Below are 20,627 nucleotides of genomic sequence, written 5' to 3'. Positions count from 1 at the left end.
TAACAGATGAAGTCAAATCTTGCGGGATTCCATAAATAAAATACACAGAACCTCACTATTCGACAAATATACATAATGAAAAGATGATACAAAATGTAATACCTTGGAAAATGGCATTTAAGACTGTTTCATACTTTTTAAGGGCCTTAATTTTCTCTAAATTGATTTATCAACTTGTAATACTTTTTAAGACCCCGCGGACACCCTGTACATTTATTGTTAATCTTTCCTTGGAAAATGGTATATTTCATCTGATATGAAGTTAGCTAAAATTATTCCGTTATTTAAAAATGTAACAGACACGATCCTGGTAAATATCGTCCAATCTCCATTCTTAATGTGGCCTCAAATTTGAGAAAGAATTGTGTATAAACAGATGTATGAGTATTTAAGTAAGAGTAGTTTAATTTATGATTTTCAGTCAGGTTTTAGGAAATCTTATTCGACTGATAATTCTTTACTTTATTTAACAGATTTTATGAGGAGGCAGATTGATGAAGGTAAAATGTGTGGTATGGTACTTTTAGACCTCCAGAAAGCTTTTGACAGTAAATCATTCAATAATCTTAGATAAATAAAGTGTCATGTGTTTTTCAAGTAAAGTGATAGCCTGGTTGAATTCTTATTTAACTGGGAGAGTTCAGAGTGTAGAAATTGATGGGGTTCTTTCTGAGGATACTTTTGTTAAAAATTGAGTCCTTCAGGGAAGTGTTTTAGGCCCTCTTTTGTTTTGTTTTTATATATTAATGACATGCAAGCAGTTTGTGATTGTAATTTGTTTTTATATGCTGATGATTCTGCTTTATTAAGTTCGGATAAGGATGTTGGTAGGATAACATAAGATTATCAATAATAGAGCTCCTTCATATTTTAATGTATTTGTTTCTAGGGTAAATGAGCAACATTGTTATAAAACTAGGCATTAGTTATAGATATTATATTATGTTGTTTTAAAACTATGTATGGTGGTAGGTCTTTTAGATATTCAGGGGCACTTTTGTGGAATAAGTTACCTCTGGACATTAAAGGTATTTCGAATATGGTTAGGTTTTATTTTAAAAACCAAAAATTTGGTTTTTAAGTAGATTGTTTTGTTGATGAATTTGTATTACGTACGTGGTTATTTGTGACTGTAAATTTTTGTAAATGTGGAATTTTATTGTAATTTTTGTATTTATAATGCAGTGCCAGTGTACCTGTTACCGGGAGTGAAGTTTGTGCTTTACATCAAGGACCACAATGGAAATAAGTTTTGTTTTAAACTTTGTGTTATGCTTGACGAATAGAGTGTATTCACTTCTTTTTTGTCAAATAAACAAACATAAATAAATGTTGAAAACAGTTTTGCTGCTTAATATTTTGTGTAAACTGTGATGCTTTTTTTCTTACTTAAAAAAAAAAAAAGATCAAAACAACAACTTTTATTTAAAACAGAAATCCATGAAAAATTCCTTGCGGAATTTAAGTATCAATTTCTTTAAAAAATAAAATCTTACCGACCTCACACTTTTGAAAGGTAGTGTATGTTTGTTTGTGTGTACGAGCATGCACCTGAGGATTTGCCTGGTGTAACACGGCTGCGTGTAACTCTGTTGGCTCCTGCCTGCTCTGCTGAAAAGGACAAGGAAGATGAGGAGGAAGAGGATGAGGATGAAGAGGATTGCTGACTGTCTTCATCAACTTGTGCAACATTCAAATCTGGTGAAAGAAGTGAACACTATTTAGAATGCATATAAACTAAATTCACCATTATTATGATCATTTCCAATTCTATTCTAATGGTTGATTTTAGACAACCCCAATTTGGAAAGAAAATCCAGGTAATTACCAGGTTACCACTGGTAATTACGACATCTCCAACTCTCTTACACACCTTGAGAGGATTTCCGTGAGCGGGCCTTCGAAGACACCTGGGAAGTTTTCTTTCCTGATTTCTGTTTTCCTTTGGGGCTGCAGAAAGACACAGGTTTAAAAAAAGGTAAAAAGAAATGAAAAATCAATGTGCAATCTGTACCATGATTTGACAATGGGTGTACATGTTTTACCTGTTGGGATAAGAGCTCTGTAATCTCTTGCTGCAACTGAGTCTCTGTTGACTCCTACGCTGATTCTGAACTGCAGATTTGTAGTCTGAGATTATGGAAATGATCTGATTCTCAAAGAACGCTGACAGACTCAGAGTCATACTGAAGATCTAAACAACAAACAATATGAGAGTCATACTATGGATCAACTGTAAGGCCTAAACTACTCTACTATTTTAACTTAGCTGCATAATGGCAGACAAAAGAAACTAGTCCAAGGAAGACTGCAAATCCATATTAAAAGGACAAAAATATACAATTTTAGTTACTATATTAAAAGTACAGTTAACAGCACAACATCATTAGAAAAAAATGTCTATAAGCAATATACATTACTGTTCAAAAGTTTGGGGTCAGTAATAGTATAGTAGTAGTATTTCTTTTAAATGTTATATTGTCTATTATGCTCACCAAGGCTGCATTTATTTGATAAAAAAATACAGTAAAACAGTAATAATGTGTAATATTGTTACAACTAAAAATACATTTCTCTATCTTAATATATTTTTAAATGTCATTTTTTCCTGTGATAGCAAAGCTTAATTTTCAGCAGCTATTACTCCAGTCTTCAGTGTCACATGACCCTTCAGAAATCATTCTAATATTCTGATTTGGTGCACAAGAAATATTTCTTATTATCAATGTTTAAAACAATAGTGTTGCTTAATTTTTTTGTGGAAACAAGTGATATATTTATTTGAAAAAATATTTTGTAACAAAGTCCTTGCCACTTTTGATCAATTTAATGTGTTCTTGCTGAATAAAAGTATTAATTTATTTTTTTTAAAACTTAGTAATAAGACTTTATGCACCGTTACTTCCTGGTTTTAGATAAGCCAGCTCAGTCATTTCCAGTCAACTGTCAAAATCAGCTGTGCTATAAGGGGAGCGCCCTTTGTTCGGTTTTTCTACATAATCCATTCATAATTTGAAGAAAAGTTTTTTTTTTGTCTAAAAGGACCAAACATCCACGTATACAGTTTCAGGAATGACAAAAGCAAGAGTAAAAAAATTACACAAGTGAATCCATTAAATTGTGCCGCGAGTCATTGCTATGATTGACAGTGATAACTGTAGCTATGGACGAAACAACTGTCTGACAAGCCGATGACAAAATAGAGCTGTGCTTTAAGTGATTCCGGGTAAATTCAGAGTAACAAAACTACAGCAGCAACAAGTCTGTGTTGCCTGAATATATTTAGCAGCTTCTACAGTTAAAGATAAAACTTAAACTTATTAAATCTAAAAATATTTCAAAATATTTAATGCATTATTAATTATTACACCATTAATAATTAACTTATTTAATTTGTAGTTAACTAGTTATGTTTTAAAATAACCCTTTTAGGCTGTTGGTGTCTGTGCTTATTTATTTATTTATTAAATGACATGAGACTTTGTGACTTCCTGCACTTGCTATATTTTATACTTCAGTACAGTAAAAGTACTAAAATGTGTTACAATAGTCATTTTATAATAAATCCAACAGCAAGATGTGAAAAAAAAACTAGGGAGTTGAAATGCAACTGAGCTAATGAGTGATCCTCTGCTGCCATCTACTGGTTGTAATTTCATGTCGTTTTCATCTTAAAGGTTTTTGTTTTCCGCCAGGAGTCACATTTTTGGCACATGTTTCCATGTCATCTTCATGAATGAAAAGTGAATCTTTAAAGTGAATTTTACTGCACAACTTAACAAATCTCACTCCAGCCAGGCAACCAAAGTTGGCAACCCTGTGTACATATCCAGTTATTTTCATGACTATGAAGGTAAGTTATCGATTATCAAGAAAATCATTATCATGTCGTTTACGAGACAGCATCGCTAGCTAGCTAACGTTAGCTTGAACACTTACGATAGTGTTTAGTTGACAGCATTTAAATGTACAATTATATGTCTAGGTACTCTCCTGGAATTACCAGGTTCAGCATATAAAATTATGTTGTTAAATGTTAAATAACATGAAACTGTATGTTAATGCCGCTATCATTATTTAAGGTGTTGCAATGATTTTGTTTCTCAGTTTCTGACAACAATGAGGCAGGAGAGGTTTCTGTGAGGGTCTCTACCTATATATACCACAACATCAAATGACGTTTCACAGTTAGTTTATGAGCTGGCTTATCTTTATGAGGAAGTTCTAAAGAAAGCTCCGTGCATATACTCAATTAATCCATTGTAATGTCTGTCTATCAAAGTGCTGAGTGTGTTTGTTAGAGAGCTAGAAAAATGGGTTTTGATCTTACTTGAGACTTCTTGTTGGGCGTGTAAGCCTTTGAATTACTGAAGATAAGCCGCACATCTTTGGCAAACTCCATGGGATTCTCATAGTTCTCACCCATCAGGGTCTCAGAGACTGTGCCTAAATCCATTGGAGTGTCTATAATATCACGATAATCCTGATACAGAGACGGAAAGAGAAATTAGATCGATTAGATGATTTCCAACATGGAAAACAGGAAGTGACTATGTTAAAGGGAGAGAATAGAAAATTATGGTATTTGTGAAGAAAGAATATAGAGGGAAGAATGAGGTACCGGGTATGCGAAGAGGTCGACAGGCTGGCGGAAAGGCTCTGAATCTGAGCTTGCCATCATTCTCCTCAGAAGCTCTTTGCACTGTCCGTGCCATGCATTTATATCCAGGACCACACCACGCTTCACATGATTAGACCTCTGAAAAGGGTGGAAGGCTTTAGGGAAAACACACCTGGTACTGTAACAATTTGAGTAAACTTATAATAAGTAAATAATAAGTTGAATTGTCTCACCCTCTGACCAGTGGAGGTGCCAGGAGTGTCTGAGTCCACATCCACAATCTCCTACAGAGCAAACAAGAGAAAATGAATAGTTCATCTGCTTCATTCACGGGGTGTCCAATCCTGCTCCTGGAGGGCCAACGTCCTGCAGAGTTTAGCACCAACCAGCTCCAACACAGTTGCCTGGAAGTATCTAGTGAGTCTGAATACCTTGATTAGCTGATTCAAGTAGGTTTAATTAGGGTTGGAGCTAAAGTCTGCAGGAAAGTGGCCCTTCAGGAACAGGTCTGGAACCCCTTGCTTAATACTAAAATATATACAGCAGGCTGTAGCTGGCCCAAAGCTTTGTCACAGTGGTCCTGGGTCAGCAGACCATACTTGCTCTGTACACACTCACACACACACTTCTGACATAATTCACAAACACAGACTTGGGACTTGGGCTCACCTCTTCCTCTTCTGCGCTGCTGAATTCGCTCTTCATCTTATTGTACAGATCCAAGATATCAGTACAGGTCTGGTCCCTGCAGACACACACATTAACAATGAAAATGTTCAGAATGGCCACTGAGCCCAGCAGGTAAACCAGAGGGATCGTAACTGATATGAATGTGTAAGTGACTGCATTTTCTCTGACCTGATGAAACGCAGCAGGACGCTGCTGACTGTTTTGGCTGTCTTGACGATGGGGCTCTGGGGTTCGTTAAATGTTCGAGCATTGTGTTCAATGTAACGCACCTCCCACATAAGTGCTGAGATCCGCCTACACATACAGAGACACGTGACAGAACTCCAACACTTGTATTTGTGAATGCCTAGAGAAATGGGGCACTCATTTTTGTCTGATGCTGCTGTGGTCAGTGGGCTAAAGGACAGTGTGTACCTGTAGAAACGGTGCACTAATCTTGTTCTGATGGTGCCGAGGTCAGTGAGATAGGCCACAACAGTGCAGTACAGCGGATATTCCCTCAAATCTACAGGGCAGGAGAATGCCTTTGCCACATCTGTAAAACACACAAGAGTAAAATTAAGCAAGGAACATGATTTATTATTAACAAATTAGTCATAGGTAAACAATGCACTTATTTGTCCATACCAAGGTTAAATCAGTAAAGTATCAAATCACTAAAGCATCAAATCAGCATTAATATACACTACCGTTCAAAGTTTGGGGACAGTTGGATTTTTGTTTTAAAGAAATTATTACTTTTATTTAGCAAGGATGCATTAAATTGCTCAAATTGCTCAAAAGTGACAGTAAAGGCATTTATAATTTGAAACAGATTTCTATTTCAAATAAATGCTGTTCTTTTGTGCTTTCTGTTCAGCAAAGAATCCTTATATATCGGGGTTTCTACAAAAACAAAACAATTGTTTTCAACAATAATATTAAGAAGCACAAATTCAGTACATTAGAAAAAGTTCTGAAGAACCATGTGACGTGTGACGAAATTCAGCTTTTTCCTGCCATTACAGGAATGAATTACATTTAAAATATATTAAAATAGAAAACAAAATTTATTTTAAATTGAAATGGTTCACAATATTGTTCTGACTATTTTTTAGGGATGCGTATCGGTATCGGGCCCGATACTGGCCTCCTGTTGCGCTAGACTGTACTATTCTGCATCAGTACAAACACGTGCAGGCGTTGCGTGTGTTTTGCTTGCTTGAGTGTTTCTGCATTATATGAGTGGCTTTGGAATATAAATCGCAGCACGTTTCAGATGAAAAAACGCGACTTCTATTTCTGAAAATATCACAGTTAGGAGATTTATAACGAGTGGTTCCCTGCATTATTACAGCAAAGCGCGTGATTACAGTACTAAGCCGCTGCTCTAATGCTATTAAATTAAAGATGATGTACCATAGAGCAAAAAATGAACAGTGAAAGTAACAAAAACTTGTAAAATACATTTTAATGGGCATAATTAAGTGTGAAAATAACCGAAGGATATACAGTGAAACCAAAAATGATTCAGAGACCAGATATAATTTTTGATATTTTTTTACTAGTGGGTGCAGGACACTATAGTTCATTTATGTAAGTGAGGATAGCAAAATAAAGTAAACTGTGACAAATCATACCCAAAAATTCTTCATACAGTGGACTACCAGTAAAATTGATACAAATTTGGGTCCAAAAATTATTCAGACCGAGTCTGGGAAAAAAACTGAAGTTGAGGTTTTCATGAAGCTGGGTGACAGCATGCCCAGGAGACTACAGGCTGTCATTGAGGCTAAGGGTTGCCCGATAAAGTATTCATAGTTGTGTAAATACTGTCATACTAACAGCTGTCTGAATATTTTTTGGTTGATTGTAATCTATTACATACCTTTCTATCAAACTTATCTAGCATTATCAAGATGAATTTGTTCTGACACAGTTTAACTCTGAGTTCTTGTCATGTTTTATTACCATTTTCTAAACTATAGCGAATAAACTGTGTCTGAATAAATTTTGGTTTGACTGTATCTATTTGATAAATGAAGTTAACCAACTAACATTATACATACCCTTTTGGTTTCTGTACCCAATATTTAAAAAATGTACAAATGCAATAAAAATATCGGTATCGGCATCGGTATCGGCAAGTACCAAAAATAAAAGTATCGGTATCGGGCGAGTACTGGAAAAAGTGGTATCGGTGCATCCCTACTATTTTTTATGAAATGAATGCAACAATGGTGTATTACCTATACTAACACAGCGAAGGCTATGCCAATCATTTAAAAAGCTTTATTTTATACTCACTTTTGTTTTTCATTTTCTGAATGTATGCAATTAGACACCTGAAGCAAAATTCACCTAATTTACTGTTTGTTCAGTTCATTGCTTGCAAATTATTTCATTATTACTGACTTTCGTCTATGTACATAATTACCCGAAGAAAACTTTTCTCAACTAATAAAATAATTTTATCCTTAAATTCATTAATAATCATTTAACATCTTCAATAAAGGCTTTCAGCAGTGAACTAGTTTTGCTGTGGTATTAAAATTGCTTTGAGAGTAATGAAATTTCATTGTACTGGTATCTTGACAACACTAATCAGCAACTGACACCTAGAAGAAATAGAAACGTATAGTTTTAGGTGGTTTGTGTGCATTTGTCATACCGAGCGTTAGCAGCTGATCTATGGCAGTAATGACTCTCTCACACTCGTCATCTCGTGTTTGCAGCCCCCATTCTCCCTCCTGAGGGGTGTACAGCAAGGACTGAAGCTCGTCCTCTGTGACTGGGACACTGCCCCCCTCATCATCCGGAAGTGGAGCTGTAGATGGTCAATCGCACCATTAGACATGCCAGAATGTGATTGGCTGATTTAGTGACAGATTTCAAGTGTGTCAGTACCTTCTTCAGGTATGGGCTCTATATCCCATGGACTCATCTTCTCTCTCTCTCCATTATCCCACCTGCAAAACAACATACACCAATTATTGAAAGATTTATGGCAATAATCAGCCAAAGGTAAACACTGTACTCTGGTAAAGCATTGATCAATCTATGTACCTGACAATGTAGCACTGAAAGAGGCTGTCTGGATATTCAGATTGAAACGGTTCCTGACACTCCACCGAACCAAACCACCAAGCATCATCAATGATGCTCCTGAAATGCTGACCTAAATACAGACATCCACAGCTATTATTCACTACTTATATGCCAATTTATGATCATCATAATACGTACACACATTCGCCTTTACCACCACAGCATTAATAGATTAATAATCTATGCTATGCATCCACTAATCCTACATGTTTTATAGCACGTTGCTATGCAGATAACAATGTGTTATGGATGGTTGTTTACTGGCTCAAATCAAAAGAACCCACCCACAAGTCTCTTTTTTTTTGGTATGGCTCAGGCCCTTCTTTCAATGTAAATCTATGGGATTTTTTCACTTACTACATTATCCACAGAGTAATGATGCTCAATCACTTAAAAAAGTGACAACACACCTTTCCTCAACAGACCACATAATTTGAGGTATCATTTATAGCCTTAGTGCAAACAAACTTGGGTAGAGGTTTGTTCAAAGTTATCAGTGACCACAATTTATATACCACAATTTAAAGCACAAACACACCAGGCTGCCAGTTGCGTTCTTTGGCCTCATTATAAAACTGTTGTAGCACCAGAAAGTCAATGACATCAGGCATATCATGATACCTAAAGAGAGACACAGAGACAGCTATCATTTACAAACTCATATTGACAAACAAAAACTATCCTAATATGTATTTTAAATGTATTTATCAGTATTTAGTATTTATCATAATTTATTATGCTATTCCAATACCAATAGGAAATAAATAAATACATAAATAAAAATCTAACACAACGTGCTTGTGTTTTTGTGAGTATAAGCGTACATACTTCAAGTTGAAGGATTCGTTGGTCATTTTCCCTGAGGTGGGGTCCAGGAGGGCCAGTTTGAGGCAGCACAGAGTGGGCTGCCCGACTTCATATTTAATACCCACTACCTTTACAGACTCCTGATCCTAAGAGAACACACAAACAACATACTTTCATGTTCCTGTTGGTCTGGATGCAGAATGGCTCAACCACGGTGATGCAGACTGAATTATGCCTAATAATAAGTGGGAATGGTGATGAGACCGGAAATAATCCCTTTACCCTGAGGTTCAGGCGGTTCCAGGGGTGTTTCTGAGGGTTGATGCTGTAGGCTTTGGCACGACACACGGCTCGGACATATGCTTGATGACCCTGACGGAAATATATCAACTACGGAAGGACAAAGAAAGAGAAATGACTAAAGAAAGTTGTCTATGTATGATGCAAATCCTTGTTCTTACTTTTGGTCATTTAATGTGCGTGTCTACATTTAATGAAAGGACTCACCTCATCTCCCATTTGAGGTACAAAGGGTGATCGTCTTGGAATTGTCTCCATGATCCAAGATGGGGGCAACAATTCCTCTAAATCTCCAGCAGGCACAGACTAAACACACACACACACACACATTAGCATAGAAGAGAAAATATGAATGGATGGATGGATGTTACATGGATGCTCACCCGCTGTTTAGTCTGTTTAGGTTTCTTTTTCTTTTTAGTCCGTTTACTCGTTCTCTCAGCCTCTCCTTCTCCCTGCCCCGTCCCCTCCTCATCTTCAGAGCTACTGCTTCCAGCAACACGGGCCGGCCTTCTAGTTGGTCGCTTCGGAGGCTGCAGGTTGATTCCCGCATCCGCCGTCCAATCAGAATACTCGCTAGAAGAGTCACTGTAAAATATATTTAAACAGGAAAGAGAATAAACAGAAAATTCATAATTTAAAGATATAGCTGATGAAGGCCAACTTCACTCAACTCATTCTGAACGACTACTAAAAACAAATAAATATGATTCATTAAAAATGAAAAAAAAAAAAATTTACAATTGTACTTTTTTTTATTTAATAATTTGTCTTATGAATGGATATTCATTTTGGGATTTGCTGAAAATTATACTTCAAAGTGGTATAAAATGTTTTTGAAGAAATTTAGGTTACTTTCATAACCCCGGTTCTCTGATAACAGGAGTGAGGTATTTCACAATGGGAATTGCCTCAGGCGTGACCAATCCTGGAAGCACCAATTACACCACGTCTGACAGTTGACAGACCAATCACGACCTGCCTCCCTCATATATAGAACAGAATACGGAACGGAGACATGTGAAAAACAAAAGCATCCTCTGTACAAGTGTTCATTAATTTTTGTTTAGTTTTTTTATTACACTTAGGACGGAATGAGCCAACGACGGCTCTGTAACATCCAGCCTATAAAATCTGACAAAAGCGTGTGGTGAAGCCCAGCTCGCTGCCGCACAAACGTCTTGAATTGAAGCGCCCTTTAAAAATGCCCACGACGTGGCCAAACCTCTGGTAGTATGAGCCCTCAGCCCTTCTGGAGGACTAAGACCCATGCTATTATAACCCAATATAATAGCTTCCACTACCCAGTGGGTGTTGACCTATAGTAATTCTATCAATCCATTCATGGCATGCAGAAATTGCAGCAAGATAAACCTTAACCTTCATTATTCCCGGGATATGAGTCGCCCATAATGAATTAAAATGCTTCATGCCCCACACCATGAGTTTTTGTGATAGACTGCAAAGCTGAGAAGAACGTGTGCGATTTATAAATGCTACCGCTGTTGTGTTGTCTGATATAACCAAAATGTGGTCATTCCATAGGAACTGCATAAAATGTTTCAATGTTTGAAACACTGTTAACAGTTCCAGGACGTTTATGTGTGCGTTCTGTAGCGAGATGGGCCATTTCCCTTTTGCTATTCTGCCCAACCTGTGAGCGACGCATCCATCGTTACTACTTTTCTTAGAGAAATTGCTCCCAGCAGAGTCCCTGATTTGAGAAAAGCGCTATCTCTCCAGTGACTGAGAGCGCGCATGCAAAGTGATGATACTATCACTTTGTGGTTGAGGTGGCGCTTCGGACATAAGCACTGTGCCACTACCCAGTACTCTCATTCGCAACAGTCCCAGTGGGATGACAGACACTGCCAAGGCCATCAGCCCTAGAAGACGCAAACATAGTCTGAATGGGACTTTTTTCCCCTCTTTGGAAAAGGGAAAGACAACCACTATTTGCCCTGATGCACTCCTCTGATAGAAATACTTGATACAAGTCTGAGTTCAGCCTGAGACCCAGGTAAATTATTTATTGCATGGGCACTAAGCAGCAGACACTAGCAGATTCGTATCTATCTCCCCCTGCACCATAACGGAGCACAGAGGAGGAGATTGTCCAAATAAGCTGACACTCTGAGATCTGCTATTCTCAGCGGTGTTAGCGCCGCTTCAACACATTTGCTGAATACCCTTGGGGCTCAGCCCAAACGGAACTGTCCAAAATTCGCAGGCTGTGCTCTGATAAACTTGAGAAATTTTCTGTGTGCCGAGTAGATACTTATGTGAAAGTAAGCATCCTTCAGATCTACTGATGTAAACCAGTCTCCAGGAAGAATAACACTGTAACTGTATAATGTTTTTATTGTGGGCATTTTGAATTTATAATTTCTGAGGTGTTTGTTGAGGTTCCACAAATCCAGAATGAGACTGAGACCACCCCCTCATTTGGGAATGACAGAGTACCAGGAGTAAAAGCCGTGCTGGCTGTCCTCCAGTGGCATAACCCAAATTGCTCTTTTGCTCAATAAAGAGGTTATTTCTTCCTCTAAAATCTGAGCTAACTCCCCTTTTCTGCTGTTAACATTAACACACTGTTGAAGAGTGGAGGTTTTACAGCAAACTGCAAACGATTAACCCTGATTTATTGTGGATAAAACCCAAGGGTGTACTGCACTTGTGCGCCATCTCTCCATGTGAGCAGCAGACCGCTGCAGCTCTCGCTCACTGATGGCGCGGCGGAGCTGGGGGTTGCAGCTGATTTGGAAGTTTTGGTGTGTATTTATTTTTTTTTTTTTCACACACATCGTTGCCCTTGGCAGGATGCACAGGGAACATTTTTATTTCTTTTATACGAGAAAACTTGTGAAACTCTCGTCCTCTCTCTTGCATAACCCCACGGGTGGAGAGGGGAGAAACAACTGGTGGGGCACTGGATGAACTGGTGCCCACGATCCTACAAGAGAACTTCCTTCCTTTTAACATTTTGCTTGAATCACACCCCAATGCTTTTTTTGTTTGTTTGGGGGGGAACAAGCCTCCTGTGCTGTGCAGACGGGTGCTACAGAGACTCTGTGAGTGCTGTAGCCCCTCTTCGGATTCGAAAACCACAGGTTAGGTCGCCCTCCCGATGCATGGGTTGGTGGGGCCGAGCAGTAGGCATCCTGGGAGGGCAAGTTTCAAAATCTTCCTTATCCTTCTTGCATAAATCACACTGCTGACGCATATTTGTCGCTGCAGCCCCAAAAAGGGCTTTTGGCTCCACTGGGGCATCAAGGAATTCTGCCTTCTCCCTCTCTGACAAGCCCATCACACCTAACTACAGGGCTCTTCACCCATAAAGGCCAAGCCCCAACTCCTCCATATTGTGAACATCCAGCCTAGAGAAACATTTAACAGGTAGTAGCAGTTGAGCAGCTGCTCTCCTACACATTTAAATGAGGCCCAGTTCCCCTGGCATGAGGGAGGGGGACTCACCCATAGCACTGTCAGGCCTAGAAGAAAGATTAGGAGGGAGGATAGCATCCTCTTCGTCTTCCTCCAAATCTTCCTCTAAAAGACGAGCAATCGCCTTATCATCTTCCTCCTCCTCCTCTTTGTCCCCCGGCAAAGGGTCTGATTCAAAGAGGGGAGGAAGTTCAGAAGAAATCTCATCCATCAACTTTCCCCAGCTGACGAGCAACCACGTCCATCTCCGCGGGAGGCACAGAAAGTCTCAGGTCCCCTTTAGTCATGGCCGTGACTTGTACTCGGCACTCTAAAACCCTTAAGGGGAACTGAGAGCAGTGCGGGCAGCACTCGGGATTAGTTAGTGCAGCCTGTGCGTCTAACTCCCAAACACGCTATGCACAGAGGGTGAGAGCGTATAGATGAAATCATAGACACGCATGCACACGGGCGAGAGGGGTCTTTTCTCTTTCGCTGTGCCATAGGGTGGGCTCGCGGTTGCCATAATAGAGATGCGAACATCGGGTGTACCAATCCGTCACACCACTTAGCGTGAGGAAATAATTTAGAGAAAAGAGCAGTAACTGCTCGAGAAAGAAAGTAAGAACCCGAGTTGATGCTCTGGTCCCCACTACAAAAGATATAGAGACAGCAGAAAGAAAATATTCACTTTAACAGTAAATATTTTCCCAAAGAAGCAGTCGCATACGGCGACATACCTAAAATAAGTGGCTCGTCCTTAAACAGTTTAGTGGCCACCCTTCACGAGGATCTACTAAGGATGGCTTCCAAATAGGATCTTCACGGGAAAGAGAATGAGAATGAGGTAGGGACCGTTAGCAGCGATATATATGAGGGATGCGGGACTCCGTTTCACTGTTGTGATTGGTCTGTCAACTGACAGACGTAGGGGTGGGTGAAAATGGCAAAAATATCTTATCACAATTTTTTTTTTTCAGGAAAATCACAGTTCACAATTTTATTACAATTCTTTGTCATGTTGGTTTTACTATTTTGCAAATTGTCTGAGCAGTACAGCCAAAATACTTTACCTATTTTAAAAACCTTTTAAAAAGCCTTACAAGGTAACAAAATATAAAATAAAAAAAGAATTGTAGACATTTAGGCCAAAGTGGGTGAAGATAAAAGTCTTTGTCATTATTTTATCTTTGTTATTAAAAAATAAGAATACAATTACAAATACACATGATATACAAATAAAACAGAGTGCTTTATTTTTCAGGTACAGTAGGTGTAGTTAGCAGTAGCATTCAAGAAACTGAATGAACAAATATAAAAATAAAACACTACATGGACTTCACTGTATAAATTATACATTTATTCATATTAAAGTAACTGTATTAAAGTTCTTCAGTCAAGAGCAGTGAGTGATCTTTCTCTTTGTGTTTTGTTGTTTTTCAACATTAAAGGGACTGTTCACCCAAAAATAAAAATTCTGTCATCATTTACTCACTCTCAAGTTGTTTTATACCTGAATTAATTTCTTTCTTCTGTTGAACATAAGTTATTTTGAAGAATGTGGGTAACCAAACAGTTGCTGGTCCCCAGTGACTTTCATATTGCTTTTTTGTCCTACTATCAAAGTCAATGGGGACCTGTAACTGTTTAGTTACCCACATTCTTCATAATATATTATTTTGTGTTCAGCACAAGAAAGAATTTAATACAGGTTTGGGACAACATGAGAGTGAGTAAATAATGACAATTAAAATTTTTGGATGAACTATCCCTTTAATGACAAGTGGCAGCATATCATCTAATATACTGTGCATCTGTTTCTCTTAACTGTTTACTTTTACTTTGTCAAAAACACACAGGGTCTACATATAAACACAGTTGGTTATGTTTAGTCTTATCGCAATCAGACGCAAAAGATAACTTGGTCCATTAATCAGGCGCTGTTTGACAGGCTTTTTAGTGTGCACGTGCTTCAAGTGTATGCATTCAGAAAAGGCGCATGATAGAACAGCACGTGAATTAAATGTTTAACCAGCCAGTCTTTAATCCACATACAAATAATGTACTTTTGTGATTGTGAATAAGTGCAGTGTCCCATGAGTGTAACTCTACCAATGAGTTAATATTTGATGTGAATGTATGCGGCGTTGTACAGGATATTGAGACGGAGGCGCCAGAACTGCAACTGATAGAATGTGCGCTGTAGCACGATACTACGATATTTCTTTAAAAGCAGATCGTAGAGACATTTTAATCATCCACAATCAAAAATCGTCATATCGCACACTCCTGGACAGATGTGGTTTAATTGGTGCTTCCAGTACTGGTTACACCCGAGGCAATTCCCATAGTGAGACACCAAACAAAAGTTTAAAAAGGAGAACTTTTAAATTAATAAAAAAAATAAATAAAAAAAAAAGAGCATGCCCAATATCTATAATTTAATGTCTAATATTGGTCTGAATAGAATTCATGTTGTTATACCAATGTAATTGCATATGGAGTCAAGACTACCAGCTTAATTTAAGTTGCAAAACAATTAAAGCTTTATCTGAACTTTAAGCTAGTATTAGACCAAAATCAGAACGCTTTACTTGATGCATTATTGATATTTTTTATGTTGTGAAATATTGTGATTGGAGACTGAACCTGGAGCTACTGTCATTCTCCCACTGAGCTTCACCATCAGATGACACATCACTGTTCTCATTCTGTTCCTCCTCCTGCTGGGTGCACACATTCAGAAACATCCTTTAATATTTAAATTAGCATTTCAAAACAAGCAAAAATATATAGTTAAAAATAATAATTCACTAAATGCATATCTTTACAGCCTGAAAGAGATGTGCAGGGTTTGAGGCTGAACACACACACACACACACACACACACACACACACACTGCATTCTTACCTCTGCTTCACTGTCGGACTCTGCCACACTTTCCTCGTTATGAGTATACGAAAGCACACTTGTGCTGCGTCTCCTTTCTCGAGTTGAGCGGGTCTGATACGTGTGTCTCCTCTGCTGAGGTTTTCGCTGAGGCCTCCGTAACATGCGAACACTGTCACCCACTGGCTCACTCTGCAGATAAAGAGGGAGAAAGTGAGGTTCAGGTTTATACTGTGGTCTGATTCTCACTTCATCTTTATGTGTCTGCAAATATGTGTAAAAAAAACCTCACTCCTGTTGTAGGTGCTGATTTTTTCTTCTTTTCAACTTTGTAGAAAGACCGCTCCACCTCTCCTTTAGCACGCCTACTGTCCTCCATCACTCTAAACATGCACAAATACATCAACACGGACAGTTTAGTGTAGTTAAAGGAAACAATGGACACTTAAAAGGGCAATTTTAGTTTAAATATCTGGTGGTTAAATATCTGGCTGGTACACAAAAGGTTAAAACATTGCCACTGCTCACCAATGGTCATATATATTTTTTTTTAAATACACAAGCTTAAATACTTTAGACAAGTGTTTCTCAACCAGGGACAAGATAAAACCAAAACCTGGATACCTTATGGTAGTCTAATTTTAAGTCTAATTTATAGACTTGGAAAAGTCATGTTAATCAAAAAACTCCACGGGCAGTTTGATAATGACCATATATAGTTCTAGCAATGCCAAGATTAAAAAAATTTGTATATATATATATTAGGGATGCACCGATACCACTTTTTCCAGTACTCGCCCGATATCGATACTTTTATTTTTGGTACTTGCCGATACCGGGTACCGATACAAATATTTTTATTGCATTTGTAAATTTTTTAAATATTGGGTACAGAAACCAAAAGAGTATGTATAATGTTAGTTGGTTAACTTTATTTATCAAATAGATAGTCAAACCTAAATTTATTCAGACACCTTCAACATTTCTCACATTATCACAGTTTATTCGCTATAGTTTAGAAAATGGTAATAAAATATAACAAGAACTCAGAGTTAAACGGAGTCAGAACAAATTCAGCTTGATAATGTTAGATAACTTTGATAGAAAGGTATGTAGCCTAATGGATTACAATCAACCAAAAATCAGACAGCTGTTAGTATGACAATACTTAGCCGGGCAACCTTTAGCCTCAATGACAGCCTGTAGTCTCAGAAAGTAGTGTATGCCTAAATTATATATATATATATATATATAACTGGGTAGAAAATGGGAAAAAAATAATTTTCTTTCTCCAGTAAATCACAAAAAAACAGGAGAAGTATTGTATATGGAGAATATTGTTGAGGATAATGGGGAGCCTCAGAGTCAACTGTTCAATTTCCATACTTGTACCTGAATATGCCAGACTGGACTTCATTAACCACCACGCGGCGGCTCCATGCCAGCAGGTCTCTCTCTGTGGCAATCTGACTGCGGGGGGCATTGTTGTGCATCTGCCGTACACCCTCAACTTGTCCACTACGTCGCAGCCCAACGTTAGGGGGTGACAGAGGACCAACTGCCACCTCAGCATCTACTGGTCAACAGCTTTAAATGTCACAACCTCTAAACTGTCAACTTTTATATAAGTGACCTTTAAGCCAACAGATGTCTTAAATGCAAAATCATTTTAATATAATAAAGAGAAACAATATATTATACAGTACGCATTTTGCACCCTTCAATGTGTAATAATTGTACCATTAGAAAATAATGATCCAGCACATCATTGAAAGTGCTATAAAACATTTTGACAGGTCAACTGTGGGTTGTTCTCACCTGTAGGATTTCCTGAATCGAGTCGCTCATCTTGCTGGTGCTGGAGCTGCCTAATCAGGTCATCCAATGGGCTTTCTTCCTGAGATTCGTCTGTAGTCTGCTGGCCAATCACCTGCTCAACCACTTCGCCATCACCTAAAAACATTAAAAGTCTCTCTCAACAAGCTAATTTAGACGGAAGCCTAGACTAGTTCTCTAATAAAAGGACGACTACACATGACATGACTGTAATTTTTTTTTATATATTTAATGTAAGCCATGTGATATGCACAGGACACACTGAGGTTGTCACGTTAGTATTTCACAGGAAATAAATTTATGCCCAAGAGGTTGTCCTGTTGAGCAGTCAGACAAATGACAAGCAGTAACATTTCTAGCGCTGTTGCTAGTAAACAAGTATTTTGGCTTGAAGACTACATGTCATCATTTTTATTTAACTACAAATTTATATAAAGTTTTTGAAATTAAAATGTATTTTTGCTCTAGCATTGACATTGGTATCAAGAATGACATTTCATTGGTATACTACTGACTGCTGAAATCGTGTTACCACAACAATCACAGCAGCTACTGGGCTCCAGACTGCGACTTTAAAACGGTCGCATTTGCAACCAAAAATATTAATTTGTGAGTGCTATTTTTGCTGAGATCGCCACTGGCGACTATATAAATGTACTTATGACTTAAAAATGTGCATGTAATGCCTTTTTTCCTGCTTGTTTTGCGATGATGTGTTTTGTTATGTTGATGTAATAAACTGAGATGATGCGAATCAAAGTTTGAGTGGAAAAAAGACTTTCAAACGGTCCTCATCTCTGCTGAACATCAGCATTGACAGCACACCTGCTAAAAGCAGCTCCAATTGTGGCAGCATGAGAGATTGAAAATGACGGAGACATGCGAAGTAACCCTGATAGCATACGTACATCAAGGAGACGTCTATTTGACGTCTGCATTTACATCTGCAAGACATATTTTTTACAGTGTTTGCTCATCTGGAATACGTCTATAGGACGTTTTCTATTAGATGTCATATAGACATCTTTGCCTTTAAGATGTTTATAATTTAGAATGTATGTAAAACTGACGTCTGAAAGATGTCTATCAAATGTCTGTACACAGCAGATGCTTTCCAGATGAAGCGATCTTTAACAGACGCCTTGCAGACGTATGTGTGCTATCTGGGAAAAGTGCAGAAAAGCAGTCTATTCCGTGCACAACTTGAGCAAACTACAACAGGTAAAGCTGTCAGCTGTGTGGACATTAACAATATTGTTACCAAATTTCATTTAGAATCAATACTAATATGGGTTCTTGTTATCAAGATCTTTAGTCTATAAGCTGTGTTCTGTTAATGCGTGAACTTCATATTATTTGTAGCACACTTGCCGTCCAATAATCGCAATAAGCTTTGTGCTCCGTTTCCTTATAATAAACAAAGTATCAGCTTTAAAATTATAAATTATAAACAAAAAAATACCACTTTGGCGCTCATAAATGCGGCATGAGCGATCGTATGAGCGATCATATATTTCCCTTTACTACTATAGTACGAAATAAACATGAATGGACATCAAAAGGTATATTATAAGATCCAGTACAACTTACTGAAATGTCTCATGTACTCGTTCATTCAGTGCTTCAAACTGCGGAAAATGTGTAAAGCTTGTAATCAATGCCACGTAACCTCAGAATAACCATTCGGCGTCTTTAAGCTCATTGGTCCGCTGGAAAAAACAACTATAAAGAGGAGCATTTTGCTAAATTTATGCGCTATATTGCATATTCATGGTTCTACTTAACCTGTTGTCTACATGATAAGAAAGAATGCAAGGAGCTAAAGATCAATTTCAGCCCAAACTACACTCAATGGCCAAGTGAAGCTGACATAGTTATGGTCCGTGATATTGGCACAGATTCTGTGTAATACAACAATTCTTTGTGACTGTTTATAGTTCTCAAGTTGGAAAAGACGTTCAGTTCCCACTTTAAGTGAACCTTAGTTCCCAGGACATCTACAAGATGGATTAAAATGCTGATATTGTAAAAGGAGGGCAGACATAAACACATGACAGTATGAAATGTCAAGGTGTTTAAAAAAAGAAACAAAGAAATAAAACATGTTTCTATTATTACTATTATTATTCTATTTTTGATTCTTATAGGAGCCAATGACTCTTTAAGTGATTTTTTTTTGTCTGGAGCCCTAAGCTACAGATTGAACAAAGCAGGATATTTCACAAAATTCCTACTACAGAAATTATTTATTAATTTGATTATAATTAGTTGTGCAAAATTATATGATCATTACAAACAAAAGAGGCAATCTTCAAAATAATTACTATTACTACATCGATGTATAAATACTGCGATGTTAAACTTGATAAATTTACCATTAGCCATGTAGCCGAGCTGTGGCACAAGCTGCTCCTCTTTGCAGTTTTCTCTGCCTGGCACCAGGCGCTGGTAACGTGGTGGGTGGGGGTTCCCATCTACATCCACCAGAAAAGGTGGAGGCATAAGATGGGGTGCCTGCTGAGTCTGCTCATCTAGAACAAAGTTATTGGAGTCCCGGATCAGTGGCCGGAAGTCCGTATGGTAGAACATTTGGTCTGGAATCTGAAAGTGAAGCATTGAAATGTGAGTGGTTTCAATCAACAGCACAAAATAAGGATTTAACGATTCACTCAACTCACGATTCGATTCGATTCACGGTTTGGATTTCACGATTCGATTCACGTTTTTTTTTAACAAAATGAGATTTAAGACAAATTATAGATTAAATGTGTCCTTTTATTATTGCTTAGACAAAATACTGTACGTTTCTTTGTGAAATTGAAATATAACACTATAATAATATACTAATATAGCACTTGCATATTATTGCTCTTTTGTTGGTTTTGATTGCTTCTATTGTCCTCATTTGTTAGTCGCTTTGTATAAAAGCGTCTGCTAAATAACAAAATTTAAATTTAATGTAAATGTAAATAA

General features: G+C 37.8%; 1 protein-coding gene across 3 annotated transcripts in view; it reads right to left on the bottom strand.

Annotated features, from left to right (window-relative positions):
• The window catches only part of brwd3 (bromodomain and WD repeat domain containing 3), a 35,178-nt gene that overhangs the window by 6,351 nt on the left and 8,200 nt on the right, over positions 1 to 20,627 (bottom strand). The window contains exons 17-39 of one of the 3 annotated variants that reach the window (XM_016563514.1): positions 20,030 to 20,255; positions 17,637 to 17,771; positions 17,211 to 17,394; positions 16,111 to 16,201; positions 15,840 to 16,010; positions 15,578 to 15,651; positions 9,889 to 10,093; positions 9,713 to 9,811; positions 9,488 to 9,595; positions 9,227 to 9,351; positions 8,937 to 9,019; positions 8,357 to 8,468; positions 8,198 to 8,259; positions 7,962 to 8,117; positions 5,726 to 5,846; positions 5,480 to 5,605; positions 5,291 to 5,366; positions 4,855 to 4,905; positions 4,622 to 4,759; positions 4,331 to 4,483; positions 2,046 to 2,194; positions 1,874 to 1,950; positions 1,552 to 1,698 (exon numbers count right to left, since the gene is read on the bottom strand). In XM_016563514.1, coding sequence (XP_016419000.1) covers positions 1,552 to 1,698; positions 1,874 to 1,950; positions 2,046 to 2,194; positions 4,331 to 4,483; positions 4,622 to 4,759; positions 4,855 to 4,905; positions 5,291 to 5,366; positions 5,480 to 5,605; positions 5,726 to 5,846; positions 7,962 to 8,117; positions 8,198 to 8,259; positions 8,357 to 8,468; positions 8,937 to 9,019; positions 9,227 to 9,351; positions 9,488 to 9,595; positions 9,713 to 9,811; positions 9,889 to 10,093; positions 15,578 to 15,651; positions 15,840 to 16,010; positions 16,111 to 16,201; positions 17,211 to 17,394; positions 17,637 to 17,771; positions 20,030 to 20,255 — 2,869 coding nt within the window. Of the gene's footprint in view, positions 1 to 1,551; positions 1,699 to 1,873; positions 1,951 to 2,045; positions 2,195 to 4,330; positions 4,484 to 4,621; positions 4,760 to 4,854; positions 4,906 to 5,290; positions 5,367 to 5,479; positions 5,606 to 5,725; positions 5,847 to 7,961; positions 8,118 to 8,197; positions 8,260 to 8,356; positions 8,469 to 8,936; positions 9,020 to 9,226; positions 9,352 to 9,487; positions 9,596 to 9,712; positions 9,812 to 9,888; positions 10,094 to 15,577; positions 15,655 to 15,839; positions 16,011 to 16,110; positions 16,202 to 17,210; positions 17,395 to 17,636; positions 17,772 to 20,029; positions 20,256 to 20,627 lie in introns of all 3 variants that reach the window. The other 2 variants (XM_016563512.1, XM_016563513.1) reach the window with 2 other exon arrangements.

Source organism: Sinocyclocheilus rhinocerous, unplaced genomic scaffold, assembly GCF_001515625.1.
Source record: "Sinocyclocheilus rhinocerous isolate Xijiao unplaced genomic scaffold, SAMN03320098_v1.1 scaffold2665, whole genome shotgun sequence".
Classification (NCBI taxonomy): Eukaryota; Metazoa; Chordata; class Actinopteri; order Cypriniformes; family Cyprinidae; genus Sinocyclocheilus; species Sinocyclocheilus rhinocerous.
Note: the sequence above shows the minus strand (reverse complement) of the source record. Positions and strands in the feature narration are given on the sequence as shown.